Here is an 18,571-nt window from a genome sequence, read left to right as displayed (position 1 = left end):
AATCTTCACTCTTAAAAGTGAAGAGTCCCCATTTTTTTTCTTCAGTACGACTGTTTGGAACAATGGCATCTGCACACATTGTCTTCTACCTGATGTGTTTCTTCTTGGGTGTAATTGGTAAGTTTGTGTTTAACCACAGTCTAATTCTTTTAAGGTCTTTTTTCTCGGCTGCCATGTTCCACAATGTGTATTTGCTTTGTCTTTCATTTCACCACAGCTCAGAAGAACAACCTGCATTTATCCTCCTCTGTTCATGAAGAAGCACGTTTTATATCAGCTAAATCTGGAGACAGTGTGACTTTACATTGTTACTATGAACAGAAAGTTGCTGCACGTTTTTACTGGTACAAACAAACTTTAGGAGAGAAACCAAAACTCATTTCTACTTTAGATAAGTCAGAAGACAATATTGTTCAATTTCATGGTCCATTCAAGAATAATGCACGTTTCAGACTAGATAATGAAAAAGGAAAAAAACACTTGATTATCTCAGACTTAAGTGTTTCAGACTCAGCAACTTACTACTGTATACGTTCCTATTTCTTCACATTAATCTTCTTAGAGACCATTATTGTCAGTGTCAATGATTCAGATTTAAACGTACAAGCTTTAGTTCATCAGTCAGCATCTGAGACCATCCAGCCAGGAGGCTCTGTAAGTCTGCACTGTATGGTGCACAATATGCTGAGCTGTGATGGAGAACACAGTGTTTACTGGTTCAAAGACTCTGAAGACTCTCAGCCAGGACTCATTTACACCCATGGAGTCAGGAATGATCAGTGTGAGAGGAAAGACAACAAAGGAACACACACCTGTGTCTATAACTTGAGAATGGAGAGCCTGAATGTGTCTCACGCTGGGATCTACTACTGTGCTGTCGCCCTATGTGGACACATACTGTTTGGAAACGAGACCAAGCTGGACTTTGGGGGTAAGTCACTTTTCCAGCAGAGGTGACTCACATGGTATTATAAATAGGAGCAGATCATATTTGATGAACTCAGGAAGAAAAGCTAAAAAGCTCTGTCATTTCTAGGATTTACAGATTCTGCTGCCCTGATGTATTTCTTAAGCGCAGCTTTAACACTCACCACCATCATCAGCGTGTTATCAACTTTTTTAGTGTATAAGATGAAAAAGAGGAACAACTGCCAATCCAGAGGTTAGAATCTTATCTTATTTTACTCTTGTGGTTTAAAAATAGTGGCATTTAAGTTTAAATCATTTGCTTTTTTTCTCAGCAGACTCAAACACAAATGATTCTGTAAATTTAGAGGTGAGTTTTAAAGTGTGGAAGTTCATGTGTTTTTAGAAAATTAGATTTCTTGTTGAATTGTTATCTTGATTCTTTTGGTGTCTAGAGCACCCAAGAGGACAACCTTCATTATGCTGCTTTGAGAAAAATTAGGACGAAAGGAGCAAGAAGACAGACGAGCAACACCCAGGAGGAATGTGTGTACTCCGGTATGAAGTAAACAGTAGAAATGATGATTCTTAGTATTACCTTTCTGACTGATTTAACTGCTAACAGAATTTGATCACTTGCATATGTTTGAAATTCCTGTAAATATAATTCCAGTAGATAATTTGTTTTGGATTTTGGGTTTGATGTATTTTTGAGGTTCTGTAATTTTTAGTTGTCTCTTTGAAGTTGTTGTTGTGTTGACTGTTTTTTATCATTTGAAGTTTTGATTCTTAATTTTGGTGAGTTTAATATTGGATACTTCCATATTTTATTGTTGTATGCTTGTGATATGATTAGGTTTTTGTGGTGGTATTTACTGTATTCAAATGATGAGGCTTAGTTTTTGTGTAAAAATGTAAAATATTATTGTGAGTAGTAGTATCCCAAGTGTTCCCGTTTATAATGACTTTCTCCTGTGTGTTATTTCTGACCAGTTTAACATTCCCAGTTAGTATTTATAATCCTGTCTTCCCTTTGTTCTTTGTCTCCGTGGCCTTATATCCCCACCCTCTGCTCCCTCTGGTTTCTGAGGATCTCTAAAATGATTTTTGGATTTCTGCTTTTTTCTATTTTGTAATTCTGTTTGCAACCTAATAAAAGATTAGCTTTCTCTCTGCCTTCAGTCCTACACTTTCATCATTAATTCTTCAAACTGTGGCAGGCTTGGCATCATTCACATGAAGGATAAACACACTGTATTTGTAAAGTACTTGAAACATGGAAACATAAAACTGTACTCAAATGGCCTCCACAGTCATCAGATTCCAATCCCAAAGAGCATCTTTAGGATGTGGTGGAATGGGAGATTCACATTGGGGATGTGCAGATTCCAAATATACAGCAGATGCTATAATATCAGTATGGACCAATATGTCTGAGCAAGGTCTTCAGCACCTTGTTGAATCGATGTTTTGAACAGTTAAAGCAGTTCAAATCAGTGTTGGATACTGATACACAGAATTAAATTCAATGTCAATTCAGTTTTATGTAAATATTGCCAATTCAATCCAACAATCAACTCAAGGTGCTTTAAAATGTAAAGATCCTGCTTTAATAGAGAGTATCCCAACAATAATCCCCAATGAGCAGCAATACTCACTTTTAAAAGGAAGAAATCTCCAGCAGAACCAAGCTGGGGAAGGCTTTGGAAAAATGGAGCTATAGAAGAGAAAATGGAAGAGCACAGAAAGACTAAGTTGGCCGGGACAGGTCCTTCCCTCTCTCTTACCTCTTCTATTTAAGTAGTAGTGTGACAGCTCTTGGGTGTCAGATTATTGTCTCAGTCTCAGGTGGTAACACATCAACCATCGTTTTTGTGCTACTTTGATTAGCAGGACATTCACGGATCGCCTTCTCTTCTGCTTCCTGCCAGTTCTTGACGCTCACTGCCCAACCATTCCCAGCCTGAAGTTTTCTGTGCATCAATCTGCCTAACTTTCTATTTTACCTCAGTTCATTTCTTCTGGGCCTCAGCCTCCCCGCTCACCTGCACTACCACCAGTCCACATAGTCCCCACTTCAGTCTCCAGCCTTATGTATCCCACCTCGTTCCTATATTGTGAATATGTGACTCCCTCCTGGTTTATCTGAGTTTTGTATTTTTCTGTTTTTTGGAAAGTGTTCAGTATTAAAGCTGCCTTTTTGAGTTCACTTAATGCTTGATGGTAAATGGTAAATGGCCTGCATTTGTATAGCGCTTTACTCAGTCCCTAAGGACCCCAAAGCGCTTTACACTACATCCAGTCATTCACACACACATTCACACACTGGCAATGGCAAGCTACATTGTAGCCACAGCTGCCCTGGGGCGCACTGACAGAGGCGAGGCTGCCGGACACTTGATGAGTCCTTCATTTACGTCCTACGTTGCCTGCCACTCAGAGATGGACATCATTGTCACGTTCCTGGGTCTGTTGACCCAGAGTTTTATGTTTTACTTTATTTGGATGTTGATGTTTAAGTTATTTAGGTGCACTAAGTTCATTTGTTTATTAGATTCCCTTTATGTTTTCAACCCCAGTGTTACATCTCCATTGTCCTTTATGTGTTTCATGTCTGTATGTCTTTTGTTATCAAGTTCATGTTGTCATGTCTGCTTTTCATTACGTTTCCTGTTTTATTTTGAAGAGTTCCTGTGTTCATTGTGTTTAGTTTTACACTTCCCCTGTGACATCGTTATGGTCATTTGTTTATGCTGTTTCCCCACTGTGTTCCCACTTCCCTCATTACCCTGCTGTGTGTATTTAGTCTGTGTTTTCTCATTCAGTCTTTGTCAGGTCGTCTGTTGTTTTCCATGCCATGCTTCAAGGTTTCCATGTTCCACGGCTCAGGTATTCATGTCCAAGATTATCTGTGTTCTTATCAGGATCTTTTATGTTGTGCTTTAGTTCTCCCAGTTTAGGTTTCAGTTTTTCCCTTGCCCTCTTTGTTTGTAGTTTTTTTGCCAGCCCTCAATAAACAGCTCACTTTTTGTTTATATCAAGTTTTGTTTCATGTTCATTTGTGTCTGTATTTTAGGTCCACTCCTCACTCCATACAGTCTGCCTCAGCGAGACTGTGACAATTATTCAGTGTCCAAAAATGGCTCTGTGTTAACCTGGCGGAAAAATGGCAACCTGTTCAGGGTGTAACCCTCCTTTCAGCCAATGGCAGTTGGGATATTCTCTGCAACTATGAATTGGAAAGTGAAGGAAAAGAAAGAAATGTAGAAACCAGAGACCAAGAGCCAACCCTCAGTTACACTTTGGGAGATTTGCAACAAGAGCAGAAGAGTGTGGCTGATTACGTTGTGTAATTTTGGGGGATTTTGGCAGAGTAAGCTGGTTGGGAACCAAGGCTCTCTGTGGTGTATACATGGCATAAATTATTATGAGAGATAAATTAACTACTAAAACGTGTACAGATCCCATGAGGCAAAAAATCTCATATCTGCACTGTGATTAATGATCACCATCCTAAACTGTTCCCACAAAGGTGGAAGCATGAAATTGTCCAGCATGTCTTGGTGTGCTGAAGCATTAACAGTTCTATCACTGAGGCTGTGTTGAGATCCTGAAAAACAACCCCACATCATAATCCCCCTCCACTAAACTTTACACTTGGTAGAGGGCAGTCAGGCAAGCACTGTTCTCCTCACACCTGCGAAGTCCAGACTTTACCATCAGATTGTCCGACGGAGAAGTGTGATCTGTCCCTGCAGAGAAGACGTCTCCACTCCTCTGGCATCCAGTGGTGGCATGCCTTACGCCACTGCATCTGACGCGGTGCATTTAGATATATGATGTAAGGGTTTGATGCAGCTGGTGTCCATGAATAAAAAAACCCACTCCATTAAAATTATGTCGTTCAGTACTTCAATTTCTTGGAATTGTTAGTCTGTCTGGAAAATTGTGGTGCAGTGTACAGCATGGATATGAACTTTACTTTTATTTGTGTTGCACTAAAGGACGAGATTGTGATGGTAAAGTGCAAACTGCCCAAACACAAGATAACAAAAAAAAACTAGGCCTCATTGCTAGAAAAGAGTAAATATAGGAAAAGGAAAGACCTAATAATATTGTAGTTATAATTACGGTCAAGAGAGGTGCTGAGCTGTCAACTGATCACCAACTGGTGGTGAGTTGGATCAGGTGGCGGGGAAGGATGCTGGACAGACCTGGTGCACCGAAATGTATAATGCCTGGCAGAAGCCTCTGCACAAGAGATCATCAACTCCAGAATCCAACAGAGCTTTGACAGCATTCTGGGAGAAGGGAGCAGGAGATCGACAGATGGAGGCTCAGTTTACTATGTCCCTACCCTCACTTATGGTTGGTTTATGGGTGAGGTGTTCCCAGCACCTCCCACTGGGAGGAGACCAGGACATGCTTGAGATATTATGTCTCTTGGCTAGGCTAAGAACGCCTTGGTATTTCCCGGTTCAGGCTGGAGGAGGTGGCCGGGGAGAGTGAGGTCTGGGTTTCTCTTCTTAGGCTTCTGCCCCCACGACCCAGTCAAAGATAAACGGATGAAAATGAATGGATGGATGGAAAGTTACAATTAAATAACAAAGGAATAAAAATGGATATCCAAAACTCAACCTGACACAAACAAGAGTCACAACTTCAAATGACAGAAAATCCTAAACACAAATTCAAAAAGATAACAAAAAAATCCTACAGTGTTTTTAACATGAAAACTATTAAAAAAGATAGTGGCGTATTTTGTGTGGTTGTGTAATTTTTTCACCATTTTTATATACATGAAATATTTCAAAATTATTAACTATGTGTCTCACACTGCCCCACACAAACACATTGTCTACAGGACATTTAGTGAGTTGACATCAGCTCAGCTACTAAGTTTAACACTACAGATGTCATTGATCATGTGATCTAGTTTTCCATGTACTGTGTAGCTTCTGATTGGCCAGTAAAATATAATCTTCACTCTTAAAAGTGAAGAGTCCCCATTCTTTTATTCAGTACGACTGTTTGGAACAATGGCATCTGCACACATTGTCTTCTACCTGATATCTTTGTTCTTGGGTGTAATTGGTAAGTTTGTGTTTAACCACAGTCTAATTATTTTAAGGTCTTTTTTCTCGGCTGCCATGTTCCACAATGTGTATTTGCTTTGTCTTTCATTTCACCACAGCTCAGAAGAACAACCTGCATTTATCCTCCTCTGTTCATGAAGAAGCACATTTTATATCAGCTAAATCTGGAGACAGAGTGACTTTACATTGTTACTATGAACAGAATGTTGCTGCAATTTTTTACTGGTACAAACAAACTTTAGGAGAGAAACCAAAATTCATTTCTACCTTCTATAAGTCAGAAACCAATTTTGTAAAATTTCATCATCCATTCAACAATAGTGCACGTTTCAGACTAGATAATGGAAAAGGAAAAAAACACTTGATTATCTCAGACTTAAATGTTTCAGACTCAGCAACTTACTACTGTATATGTTCCTATTTCCGCACATCAACATTCTTAGAGACCATTATTGTCAGTGTCAATGATTCAGATTTAAACGTACGAACTTTAGTTCATCAGTCAGCATCTGAGACCATCCAGCCAGGAGGCTCTGTAAGTCTGCACTGTATGGTGCACACTATGCTGAGCTGTGATGGAAAACACAGTGTTTACTGGTTCAAAGACTCTGAAGACTCTCAACCAGGACTCATTTACACCCATGGAGTCAGGAATGATCAGTGTGAGAGGAAAGACAACAAAAGCACACACACCTGTGTCTATAACTTGAGAATGGAGAGCCTGAATGTGTCTCACGCTGGGATCTACTACTGTGCTGTCGCCCTATGTGGACACATACTGTTTGGAAATGGGACCAAGCTGGACTTTGGGGGTAAGTCGGTTTTCCAGCAGAGGTGACTCACATGGTATTATAAATAGGAGCAGATCACATTTAATGAACTCAGGAAGAAAAGCTAAAAAGCTCTGTCATTTCTAGGATTTACAGATTCTGCTGCCCTGATGTATTTCTTAAGCGCAGCTTTAACACTCACCACCATCATCAGCGTGTTATCAACTTTTTTAGTGTATAAGATGAAAAGAAGTAACAATTGCCAATTTAAAGGTTAGAATTTTCGTTCATTTTTTACTCTTGTGTTTAAAAATAGTGGCATTTAAGTTTAAATCATTTACTTTTTTTCTCAGCAGACTCAAACACAAATGATTCTGTAAATTTAGAGGTGAGTTTTAAAGTGTGGAAGTTCATGTGTTTTTAGGAAATGAGATTTGTTGTTGAATTGTTATCTTGATTCTTTTGGTATCCAGAGCACCCAAGAGGACAACCTTCATTATGCTGCTTTGAGAAAAATTAGGACGAAAGGAGCAAGAAGACAGACGAGCAACACCCAGGAGGAATGTGTGTACTCCAGTATGAAGTAAACATAGTAGAAATGATGATACTTAGTATTACCTTTCTAACTGATTTAACTGCTAACAGAATTTGATCACTTGCATATGTTTGAAATTCCTGTAAATGTAATTCCAGTAGAAAATTTGTTTTGGATTGTCGGGTTTGATGTATTTTTGAGGTTCTGTAATTTTTAGTTGTCTCTTTGAAGTTGTTGTTGTGTTGACTGTTTTTTATCATTTGAAGTTTTGATTCTTAATTTTGGTGAGTTTAATATTGGTTACTTCCATATTTTATTGTTGTATGCTTGTGATATGATTAGGTTTTTGTGGCGGTATTTACTGTATTCAAATGATGAGGCTTAGTTTTTGTGTAAAAATGTAAAATATTATTGTGGGTATTAGTCTCCCAAGTGTTCCCGTTTATAATGACTTTCTCCTGCATGTTATTTCTGACCAGTTTAACATTACCAGTTAGTATTTATAGTCCTGTCTTCCCTTTCTTCTTTGTCTCTGTGGTTGTATATCTCCACCCTCTGCTCCCTCTGGTTTCTGAGGATCTCTAAAATGATTTTTTTCTATTTTGTAATTCTGTTTGCAACCTAATAAAAGATTAGCTTTCTGTCTGCCTTCAGTCCTACACTTGCGTCATTAATTCTTCAAACTGTAGCAAGCTTGGCATCATTCACATGAAGGATAAACACACTGTATTTGTAAAGTACTTGACACATGTAAACATAAAACTGTACTCAAATAGCCTCCACAGTCATCAGATTCCAGTCCCAAAGAGCATCTTTAGGATGTGGTGGAATGGGAGATTCACATTGGGGATGTGCAGATTCCAAATATACAGCAGATGCTATCATATCAGTATGGACCAATATGTCTGAGCAAGGTTTTCAGCACCTTGTTGAATCGATGTTTTGAACAGTTAAAGCAGTTCAAATCAGTGTTGGATACTGATACACAGAATTAAATTCAATGTCAATTCAGTTTTATGTAAATATTGCCAATTCAATCCAACAATCAACTCAAGGTGCTTTAAAATGTAAAGATCCTGCTTTAATAGAGAGTATCCCAACAATAATCCCCAATGAGCAGCAATACTCACTTTTAAAAGGAAGAAATCTCCAGCAGAACCAAGCTGAGGAAGGCTTTGGAAAAATGGAGCTATAGAGGAGAAAATGGAAGAGCACAGAAAGACTAAGTTGGCCGGGACAGGTCCTTCCCTCTCTCTTACCTCTTCTATTTAAGTAGTAGTGTGACAGCTCTTGGGTGTCAGATTATTGTCTCAGTCTCAGGTGGTAACACATCAACCATCGTTTTTGTGCTACTTTGATTAGCAGGACATTCACGGATCGCCTTCTCTTCTGCTTCCTGCCAGTTCTTGACGCTCACTGCCCAACCATTCCCAGCCTGAAGTTTTCTGTGCATCAATCTGCCTAACTTTCTATTTTACCTCAGTTCATTTCTTCTGGGCCTCAGCCTCCCCGCTCACCTGCACTACCACCAGTCCACGTAGTCCCCACTTCAGTCTCCAGCCTTATGTATTCCACCTCGTTCCTATATTGTGAATATGTGACTCCCTCCTGGTTTATCTGAGTTTTGTATTTTTCTGTTTTTTGGAAAGTGTTCAGTATTAAAGCTGCCTTTTTGAGTTCACTTAATGCTTGATGGTAAATGGTAAATGGCCTGCATTTGTATAGCGCTTTACTCAGTCCCTAAGAACCCCAAAGCGCTTTACACTACATTCAGTCATTCACACACACATTCACACACTGGCAATGGCAAGCTACATTGTAGCCACAGCTGCCCTGGGGCGCACTGACAGAGGCGAGGCTGCCGGACACTTGATGAGTCCTTCATTTACGTCCTACGTTGCCTGCCACTCAGAGATGGACATCATTGTCACGTTCCTGGGTCTGTTGACCCAGAGTTTTATGTTTTACTTTATTTGGATGTTGATGTTTAAGTTATTTAGGTGCACTAAGTTTATTTGTTTATTAGATTCCCTTTATGTTTTCAACCCCAGTGTTACATCTCCATTGTCCTTTATGTGTTTCATGTCTGTATGTCTTTTGTTATCAAGTTCATGTTGTCATGTCTGCTTTTCATTACGTTTCCTGTTTTATTTTGAAGAGTTCCTGTGTTCATTGTGTTTAGTTTTACACTTCCCCTGTGGCATCGTTATGGTCATTTGTTTATGCTGTTTCCCCACTGTGTTCCCACTTCCCTCATTACCCTGCTGTGTGTATTTAGTCTGTGTTTTCTCATTCAGTCTTTGTCAGGTCGTCTGTTGTTTTCCATGCCATGCTTCAAGGTTTCCATGTTCCACGGCTCAGGTATTCATGTCCAAGATTATCTGTGTTCTTATCAGGATCTTTTATGTTGTGCTTTAGTTCTCCCAGTTTAGGTTTCAGTTTTTCCCTTGCCCTCTTTGTTTGTAGTTTTTTTGCCAGCCCTCAATAAACAGCTCACTTTTTGTTTATATCAAGTTTTGTTTCATGTTCATTTGTGTTTGTATTTTAGGTCCACTCCTCACTCTATACAGTCTGCTTCAGCGAGACTGTGACAATTATTCAGTGTCCAAAATGGCTCTGTGTTAACCTGGCGGAAAAATGGCAACCTGTTCAGGGTGTAACCCTCCTTTCAGCCAACGGCAGTTGGGATATTCTCTGCAACTATGAATTGGAAAGTGAAGGAAAAGAAAGAAATGTAGAAACCAGAGACCAAGAGCCAACCCTCAGTTACACTCCTATAGGTTCAGGCTGCTGGGAGATTTCCCATAGTGAACTTAACATGTCTTCTCCACTACACTCTTTCCACTTCTGTATTTTTCTACTCTTTCCCATAGTTTGTGTCCTGTGGTTGTCTTATTATGGTATGTTTTGTTTTTTTTCTCTAAAATTATATTCTTGTATATCTAGGATTGACATGCCATTTTCTTTCTCTCTCCTCCACGTTTTCCCTCTCTCATATATCAGTGTGAGTGTGTAAAAACCACTGTGTGTTTCCTCACACAGTGCTCACTAGTATTTAGACACATTTGTCTCACTTACTCAGCAGATGAATCAAAGAGTTCTTACCTTGTTCACCTCCTCAGAGGAAGGACTCTCAGATGGGCTTAGGCCATTCTCAACTACAGCAAGGATTTGTGTTGTGCTGAGTTTAGCAGTGAGTTCAGAAGTGTCTTTGATGAGGAAATGAGCCCAGTGCTGCAGACTATGCCTGCGACAACAGCTTATTTGTTCCGTTTGCAACAAGAGCAGAAGAGTGTGGCCGATTACGTTGTGTAATTTTGGGGGATTTTGGCAGAGTAAGCTGGTTGGGAACCAAGGCGCTCTGTGGTGTATACATGGCATAAATTATTATGAGAGATAAATTAACCACTAAAACGTGTACAGATCCCATGAGCCAAAAAAAATCTCATATCTGTACTAGAGATGGCACGATACCACTTTTTTATGTCCGATACCGATACCGATATCATAAATTTGGATATCTGCCGATACCGATATGAATCCGATATAGTGTTTTTTAATCAACAAAACTGTTTTTTTAAATATCTTGCTGCATTTTGTATAAGTTCATACTCAAGTTTAAAACAACAACTACACTAAAGCTATTCTGTTATACCTGTATGCAAAAAAAAATATTTCATAGTTCAGCAATACTGATCAATCTAATAAACTTAAACCTCCCTATTCTGGTATTTTAAAGAGTACTTAGCATAAATATTAAGCAACCTAACTAATAGGGTTCCAACTCCCAGCAACAACAAAAATAAATAAATAAAAAATAGGGAACCACCCCTCACGCTCCACCTCATGATGCTTAATCGACGTAATCAACCTTAATTTGATGCAGTGTGAAAAAAAAATGCACAGAAATCAATTATTTTTCAAGAAATATTAAATAGATTCAACATCTTTCTTCAACAAAATTGCAGACTGCACAGATGGTACCTTCCCAAAGGAAAAAGTACTATAGCTTACTAGGGTATATTAGACTTAATAATTACTATATACAGTAATTGACTTCTATTCATTTTACATCAAATTAAAACTTTGAGTGTCAGATAATTATTTATTAAAAGCTCGACATTTTAAATGAGAATAAGAAAGAAAAGTATGTCTTTGTGCCCCCTTTTCCCTGTTAATGCCCTATCGCCCCCCTGGCTATACTTTGCTAGATCCGCCCCTGCACAGTTACCAGCCGTCAGCTGCGTAGAAAAGGATCCTGGTGTAGAAAGTAATATTAAATACATTCTAACAACAGCTGATCAAGCTTAAACGTGCTGCTGTTGTTTATCCACTGGTTTCCTCTTTCTGGTGAAAAGTGGGCCAAAAGCAAACAAGAGACACGGACTCGCGACAGAAAAGCCGATCAGCTGATCATTAAGCAGTTTCATGATTGAAGTAGCAGCAAGAAGAGGCAGTCGCTCCATATATCGTTTGTTAAGCTTAACGCAGGAATGCTTTACAAACATTCAGAGATGGACTTACACACTTGCTTTACTTCTCTCGGGATAACTTTGTCGGAGATGAAATGCCGGGTTGCTAGCGAAGCTCCACATGCTATCCAGACCACCGACAGGTCCCGCATGCCACAGCCGCTCTATCACGTGATGCATACTGCTCCGACGTGCTAACGTTCTGAGGTGAGTTACGGCGTGTTGCAAGTTTTGTGAGGTGCTTTCGTGATATTTAATGGATCGGATTACATTTTTTATTTTTCTCCGATATCCGATCCAGTAATTTAGGTCAGTATCGGACTGATACCGATACGTAATATTGGATCGGTCCATCTCTAATCTGTACTGTGATTAATGATCACCATCCTAAACTGTTCCCAAAAAGTTGGAAGCATGAAATTGTCCAGCATGTCTTGGTGTGCTGAAGCATTAACAGTTCTATCACTGAGGCTGTGTTGAGATCCTGAAAAACAACCCCACATCATAATCCCCCCCCACTAAACTTTACACTTGGTAGAGGGCAGTCAGGCAAGTACTGCTCTCCTCACAACTGGGAAGTCCAGACTTTACCATCAGATTGTCCGACGGAGAAGTGTCATCTGTCCCTGCAGAGAAGACGTCTCCACTCCTCTGGCATCCAGTGGTGGCATGCCTTACGCCACTGCATCTGACGCGGTGCATTTAGATGTATGCTGTAAGGCTTTGATGCAGCTGGTGTCCATGAATAAAAAAACCCACTCCATTAAAATTATGTCGTTCAGTACTTCAATTTCTTGGAATTGTTAGTCTGTCTGAAAAATTGTGGTGCAGTGTACAGCATGGATATGAACTTTACTTTTATTTGTGTTGCACTAAAGGACGGGATCGTGATGGTAAAGTGCAAACTGCCCAAACACAAGATAACAAAAAAAAAAAACTAGGCCTCATTGCTAGAAAACAGTAAATATAGGAAAAGGAAAGACCTAATAATATTGTAGTTATAATTACGGTCAGGAGAGGTGCTGAGCTGTCAACTGATCACCAACTGGTGGTGAGTTGGATCAGGTGGCGGGAAAGGATGCTGGACAGACCTGGTGCACCGAAATGTATAATGCCTGGCAGAAGCCTCTGCACAAGAGATCTTCAACTCCAGAATCCAACAGAGCTTTGACAGCATTCTGGGAGAAGGGAGCAGGAGATCGACAGATGGATTGGTATGGTGGCTCAGTTTACTGGTCGTTCTATTTCCCTACCCTCACTTATGGTTGGTTTATGGGTGAGGTGTTCCCAGCACCTCCCACTGGGAGGAGACCAGGACATGATTGAGATATTATGTCTCTTGGCTAGGCTAAGAACGCCTTGGTATTTCCCGGTTGAGGCTGGAGGAGGTGGCCGGGGAGAGTGAGGTCTGGGTTTCTCTTCTTAGGCTTCTGCCCCCACGACCCAGTCAAAGATAAACGGATGAAAATGAATGGATGGATGGAAAGTTACAATTAAATAACAAAGGAATAAAAATGGATATCCAAAACTCAACCTGACACAAACAAGAGTCACAACTTCAAATGACAGAAAATCCTAAACACAAATTCAAAAAGATAACAAAAAAATCCTACAGTGTTTTAATACCATTAAAAAAGATAGTGGCGTATTTTGTGTGGTTGTGTAGTTTATTCACCATTTTTATATACATATGAAATATTTCAAAATTATTAGCTATGGGTCTCACACTGCCCCACACAAACACATTGTCTACAGGACATTTAGTGAGTTGACATCATCTCAGCTACTAAGTTTAACACTACAGATGTCATTGATCATGTGACCTAGTTTTCCATGTACTGTGTAGCTTCTGATTGGCCAGTAAAATCTAATCTTCACTCTTAAAAGTGAAGAGTCCCCATTTTTTTTATTCAGTACGACTGTTTGGAACAATGGCATCTGCACACATTGTCTTCTATGTGATGTGTTTCTTCTTGGGTGTAATTGGTAAGTTTGTGTTTAACCACAGTCTAATTCTTTTGAGCTCTTTTTTCTCAGCTGCCATGTTCCACAATGTGTATTTGCTTTGTCTTTCATTTCACCACAGCTCAGAAGAACAACCTGCATTTATCCTCCTCTGTTCATGAAGAAGCACGTTTTATATCAGCTAAATCTGGAGACAGTGTGACTTTACATTGTTACTATGAACAGAAAGTTGCTGCACGTTTTTACTGGTACAAACAAACTTTAGGAGAGAAACCAAAACTCATTTCTACCTTCTATAAGTCAGAAACCAATTTTGTAAAATTTCATGATCCATTCAAGAATAATGCACGTTTCAGACTAGATAATGGAAATGAAAAAACCCACTTGATTATCTCAGACTTAAATGTTTCAGACTCAGCAACTTACTATTGTATATGTTCCTATTTCCGCACATCAACATTCTTAGAGACCATTATTGTCAGTGTCAATGATTCAGATTTAAACGTACAAGCTTTAGTTCATCAGTCAGCATCTGAGACCATCCAGCCAGGAGGCTCTGTAAGTCTGCACTGTATGGTTCACACTATGCTGAGCTGTGATGGAAAACACAGTGTTTACTGGTTCAAAGACTCTGAAGACTCTCAGCCAGGACTCATTTACACCCATGGAGTCAGGAATGATCAGTGTGAGAGGAAAGACAACAAAAGCACACACACCTGTGTCTATAACTTGAGAATGGAGAGCCTGAATGTGTCTCACGCTGGGATCTACTACTGTGCTGTTGCCTCATGTGGACACATACTGTTTGGAAACGGGACCAAGCTTAACATTGGGGGTAAGTCACTTTTCCAACAGAAGTGACTCACATGGTATTATAAATAGGAGCAGATCATATTTGATGAACTCAGAGCTAAAAAGCTCTGTCATTTCTAGGATTAACAGTTCGGCAAGATTCTCCTGCCCTGATGTATTTCTTAAACACAGCTTTAACACTCACCACCATCATCAGCGTGTTATCAACTTTTTTAGTGTATAAGATGAAAAAGAGGAACAACTGCCAATCCAGAGGTTAGAATCTGGTTTCATATTTTACTGTTGTGTTTAAAAATAGTGGCATTTAAGTTTAAATCATTTCCTTTTTTTTCTCAGCAGACTCAAACACAAATGATTCTGTAAATTTAGAGGTGAGTTTTAAAGTGTGGAAGTTCATGTGTTTTTAGGAAATTAGATTTCTTGTTGAATTGTTATCTTGATTCTTTTGGTATCCAGAGCACCCAAGAGGACAACCTTCATTATGCTGCTTTGAGAAAAATTAGGACGAAAGGAGCAAGAAGACAGACGAGCAACACCCAAGAGGAATGTGTGTACTCCGGTATAAAGTAAACATAAGAGACAAGATGATTTTTTAATTTTGGTCGGTTCATTATTGGATACTTGTTTTGATTCCCTATTTTATTGTTGTATGCTTGAGATATGATTAGGTTTTTAAGGCGGTATTTACTGTATTCAAATGAAGATAGTAATAGTATTATTGTGGGTATTAGTCTCCCAAGTGTTCCCGTTTATAATGACTTTCACCTGCGTGTTATTTCTGACCAGTTTAACATTCCCAGTTAGTATTTATAGTCCTGTCTTCCCTTTGTTCTTTGTCTCTGTGGCTGTATGTCTCCACCCTCTGCTCTCCGGTTTCCGAGGATCTCAATTATGATCTTTGGATTTCTGTTTTTTTCTATTTTGTAATTCTGTTTGCAACCTAATAAAAGATTAGCTTTCTGTCTGCCTTCAGTCCTACACTTGCATCATTAATTCTTGAAACTTTGACAGGTTTGGCATCAATCATGTGAAGGACGAATACACTGTATCTGTAAAGTACTTGAATCATGTAAACATCACACTGTACTCACATGGCCTCCACAGTCACCAGATTCCAGTTCCACAGAGCATCTTTGGGATGCGAGATTCACATTGGGGGTGTGCAGATACCAAATCTGCAGCAGATGCTATTATATCAGTATAACCAATATGTCTGAGCAAGGTTTTCAGCACCTTTTTGAATCGATGTTTTGAAGAATTAAATCTGTACAAATGAGTGTTGGATACTGGATGGATATTGGTTATTTAAAATGTAAAGATCCAGCTTTAATCGAGAGTATCCCAACAATAATCCCCAATGAGCAGCAATACTCACTTTTAAAAGGAAGAGATCTCCAGCAGAACCAAGCTGAGGAAGGCTTTGGAAAAGAGGGGCTATAGAAGAGAAAATGGAAGAGCACAGAGAGACGATGTCAATATACAAACTATGACATGCTGTAGTGGTGAATCACCACATGGGAATGAAAATAGAAGCATAAGTAAGAGATGGTTTGGTGTCACCTGATCCGTTCATAACTCTAAACTTGACCAAAAAGGAAAGTGTGTAGCCTAATCTTAAAAGTAGAGGTCGCCCAAATCCAAACTAGGACCTGTGTTAGGTATTAGTAATGCCATTTAGAGTTAGTACCTGGTTAAACAGAATATGTATGAGATTTTTATGATAAGAATAACTTTGGTCTTTTCTGAATTTAAAGGTGGAAAAAAAAAACTGTACCAATTGTCTATCTTAAGAACAGTGGGTCAAGTCCCGGTCAGTTACACCATGATGCAGACAACGTCCACTACACTGCTTTAAGTGTTAACCTACCCAACAGTTCAACGAGACAGAGGAACAACCGAGATGAATGTCTTTACTCCAGTGTCAAGCAGCAGGTTATATTTTTTCCAATCCAGCGAAAAAAAAAAATCACACATTCATTAGATGTTGACATCCAAATTGTGTACACAATAATGTTTACTGCATTTTTCATTGTATAACAGTGTGTAATATGAGCTGGGGGTTTTGTTTCTTTTTTAAATAAGCCTGTAGTTATCTTGTAGTATATAGTCACCTTCTGGACTCTTTAAAAGAAAACAATGTGTGGTTGTGGTTTTCTGCTTGAGTTTTGGATGGGAATGAAGAAAACCAGTGCAATTTACAGTGACTGTGACAGGTCAAATGCACTGCATTTTAAGAAAATCTCAGCAAAAAGAAAAAATGTTACAAAAAGAGATAAAACATGTGGATTTCCCCATTATGAAGCTTTCTTCTTCCAGTAGAGGTAACTGATGTTGTATGATAAACTGTGACAGCAATAGATATCTAAAAGCAAAAAGTCTCTGTAATTTCTCCTCACTTTGGGATTTGCAGTTGAGCTCCAGTTCAAATAACAAATCTAAATACAAGCTTTAGGAAATTTGCTTTTTATTTGAAAAAGAAAGCACAGTAGTTTGACTCCCTGGTGAAACAAGAACCTTAAAGGTGATGGGGAGCCGCTACAACAAGTCTTCAACCTCAACCTGTGACTGGGGAGAGTGTCCGCCATCTGGAAGACATCCTACATCATCCCAGTCCCCAAAAAGAACCGGCCCAAAGAGCTGAATGACCGGTGGCACTCACGTCACATCTTATGAAAACTCTAGAGCGGCTCCTCCTCAACCTCCTCCAACCACAGGTACAACGTGCGCAGGACCCACTACAGTTCACCTACAAGGCGGATGTCGGAGAGGGGGATGCCATTCTGTACCTCCTACAAAGAGCACACACACCTGGACAAGGGGAAAGCCACGGTCAGGATCCCGTTTCTGGACTTTTTGAGTGCCTTTAATACAATCCGGCCCGGTCTGCTTCTGAAAAAACTAGATCTCCGACTACCTCACTGACAGACCACAGAACGTCAGGCTGAAGGACATCATGTCTGACACTGTGGTCAGCAGCACAGGAGCACCACAGGGAACTGTGCTGTCCCTCTTCTCTTCACTCTGTACACCTCTGACTTCTGCTATAACTCTGAATTATGCCATATTCAGAATTTCGCGGACGACACGGCCATCACGGGGTGTATCTGTGATGATCAGGAAGAGGAGTACAGGAGTCTGGTGAGGAACTTTGTCACACGGACTCACACAAAGCTGCACCTGCAACTGGGGGGAGTGCGCGCCATCTGGAAGACATCCTGAATCACACCTCAAAGACCAAGGAACTGGTTGTGGGAGGTCCAGACCAGGTCCAGTGCTATTTCAGATAGAGGGAGAGGAGGTGGAGGTGGTCAACACGTTGTTAAGGTTCACATAATTGAGGAAGGAGAGTACAAACAACCAGGTCCAGAAGATCTTGGTCAAACAACTGATTTTAATGAATACACGCGTGGGAAGACCAGTCTGTACGCAGACAGGAATTAATCTTCGACTTAATCAAAGCATACACAGATTTTTATAGCATCAGGGTTTGAATTAATGACGCCCCTTCATACGTCACAGACAGAATATATACACACGTCAAATCAAAACCACAATGATTTTTAACACAGTTTAAAAGAACGTTGTCTTCGTCTTCATGGCAGGTACTTCCTGTCACTGCCGGATGCTCGCTTGTCATCTTGACACCTCAGCAGCAGTTCTGCGACAAACTGCTCTTTTGCAACCCCAAGCAAAACATGATTAAACTTCCACCTATAAATGATTCTCTCTAACTGAGTGTGTGTGTGTGTGTATGTCGTCCTCAAATGCTCTCTCAATTCACCCGTTGCACTTCTGACCTTTTACCAGACCAGAGGCTCATCCTTATGTGTAATAACCTAACTGAAACTACATGTACTATGTTGAATAAATGTTTTAATCAAGAACTTCTACTAAAAGCTTAATAAAAGAATATAAAAGTATAACAGACAATTTGAATAACCTAGTAATTCAAATAGCCTCGTCTAACCTGCTCCTCAGAATAACTTTCGGTTTCAGTTCTGCAAACTCTCTGCA

The 18,571-nt window shown here is 39.7% G+C and overlaps 2 protein-coding genes across 6 annotated transcripts; both read left to right on the top strand.

The window, feature by feature from the left end:
- LOC120739190 (immunoglobulin kappa light chain-like) lies at positions 1-2,917 on the top strand. 2 transcript variants are annotated; one of them, XM_040040888.1, is made up of 5 exons: positions 1-117; positions 218-931; positions 1,037-1,162; positions 1,242-1,276; positions 1,362-2,917. In XM_040040888.1, the coding sequence occupies exons 1-5, from the start codon at positions 63-65 to the stop codon at positions 1,473-1,475; spliced, it is 1,044 nt and encodes a 347-aa protein (XP_039896822.1). In that variant the 5' UTR covers positions 1-62; the 3' UTR covers positions 1,476-2,917. The 2 variants fall into 2 exon arrangements, with proteins under 2 accessions (XP_039896822.1, XP_039896823.1); XM_040040889.1 differs by having other exon boundaries at positions 2-117; positions 1,245-1,276.
- A 3,026-nt stretch (positions 2,918-5,943) lies between these two features.
- Positions 5,944-16,603, top strand: LOC120739191 (immunoglobulin kappa light chain-like). Of its 4 annotated transcripts, none has more exons than XM_040040892.1 (5): positions 13,612-13,765; positions 13,866-14,579; positions 14,678-14,812; positions 14,897-14,928; positions 15,014-16,603. In XM_040040892.1, exons 1-5 carry the CDS (start codon positions 13,711-13,713, stop codon positions 15,125-15,127), a joined length of 1,050 nt encoding a protein of 349 aa, XP_039896826.1. In that variant the 5' UTR covers positions 13,612-13,710; the 3' UTR covers positions 15,128-16,603. The 4 variants fall into 4 exon arrangements, with proteins under 4 accessions (XP_039896828.1, XP_039896827.1, XP_039896826.1 ...); XM_040040891.1 differs by having other exon boundaries at positions 14,894-14,928; XM_040040893.1 differs by lacking the exons at positions 13,612-13,765; positions 13,866-14,579 and adding an exon at positions 6,031-6,814 and having other exon boundaries at positions 14,894-14,928.
- The last annotated feature ends 1,968 nt before the right edge of the window (positions 16,604-18,571 follow it).

The sequence above is a fragment of the Simochromis diagramma genome, unplaced genomic scaffold (genome assembly GCF_900408965.1).
Source record: "Simochromis diagramma unplaced genomic scaffold, fSimDia1.1 OVJJ01000317.1, whole genome shotgun sequence".
NCBI classification, from domain to species: domain Eukaryota; kingdom Metazoa; phylum Chordata; class Actinopteri; order Cichliformes; family Cichlidae; genus Simochromis; species Simochromis diagramma.
This window is presented reverse-complemented; position numbering and strand designations above follow the sequence as displayed.

Coding starts and splice junctions, on each gene's coding strand:
- LOC120739190 (XM_040040888.1), top strand. CDS start 63: ATGGCATCTGCACACATTGTCTTCTACCTGATGTGTTTCTTCTTGGGT. Junction 932..1,036: donor GACCAAGCTGGACTTTGGGG/GTAAGTCACTTT, acceptor TGTCATTTCTAG/GATTTACAGATTCTGCTGCC. Junction 1,163..1,241: donor GAACAACTGCCAATCCAGAG/GTTAGAATCTTA, acceptor TTTTTTTCTCAG/CAGACTCAAACACAAATGAT.
- LOC120739191 (XM_040040891.1), top strand. CDS start 13,711: ATGGCATCTGCACACATTGTCTTCTATGTGATGTGTTTCTTCTTGGGT. Junction 13,766..13,865: donor TTTCTTCTTGGGTGTAATTG/GTAAGTTTGTGT, acceptor ATTTCACCACAG/CTCAGAAGAACAACCTGCAT. Junction 14,929..15,013: donor ATGATTCTGTAAATTTAGAG/GTGAGTTTTAAA, acceptor TTTGGTATCCAG/AGCACCCAAGAGGACAACCT.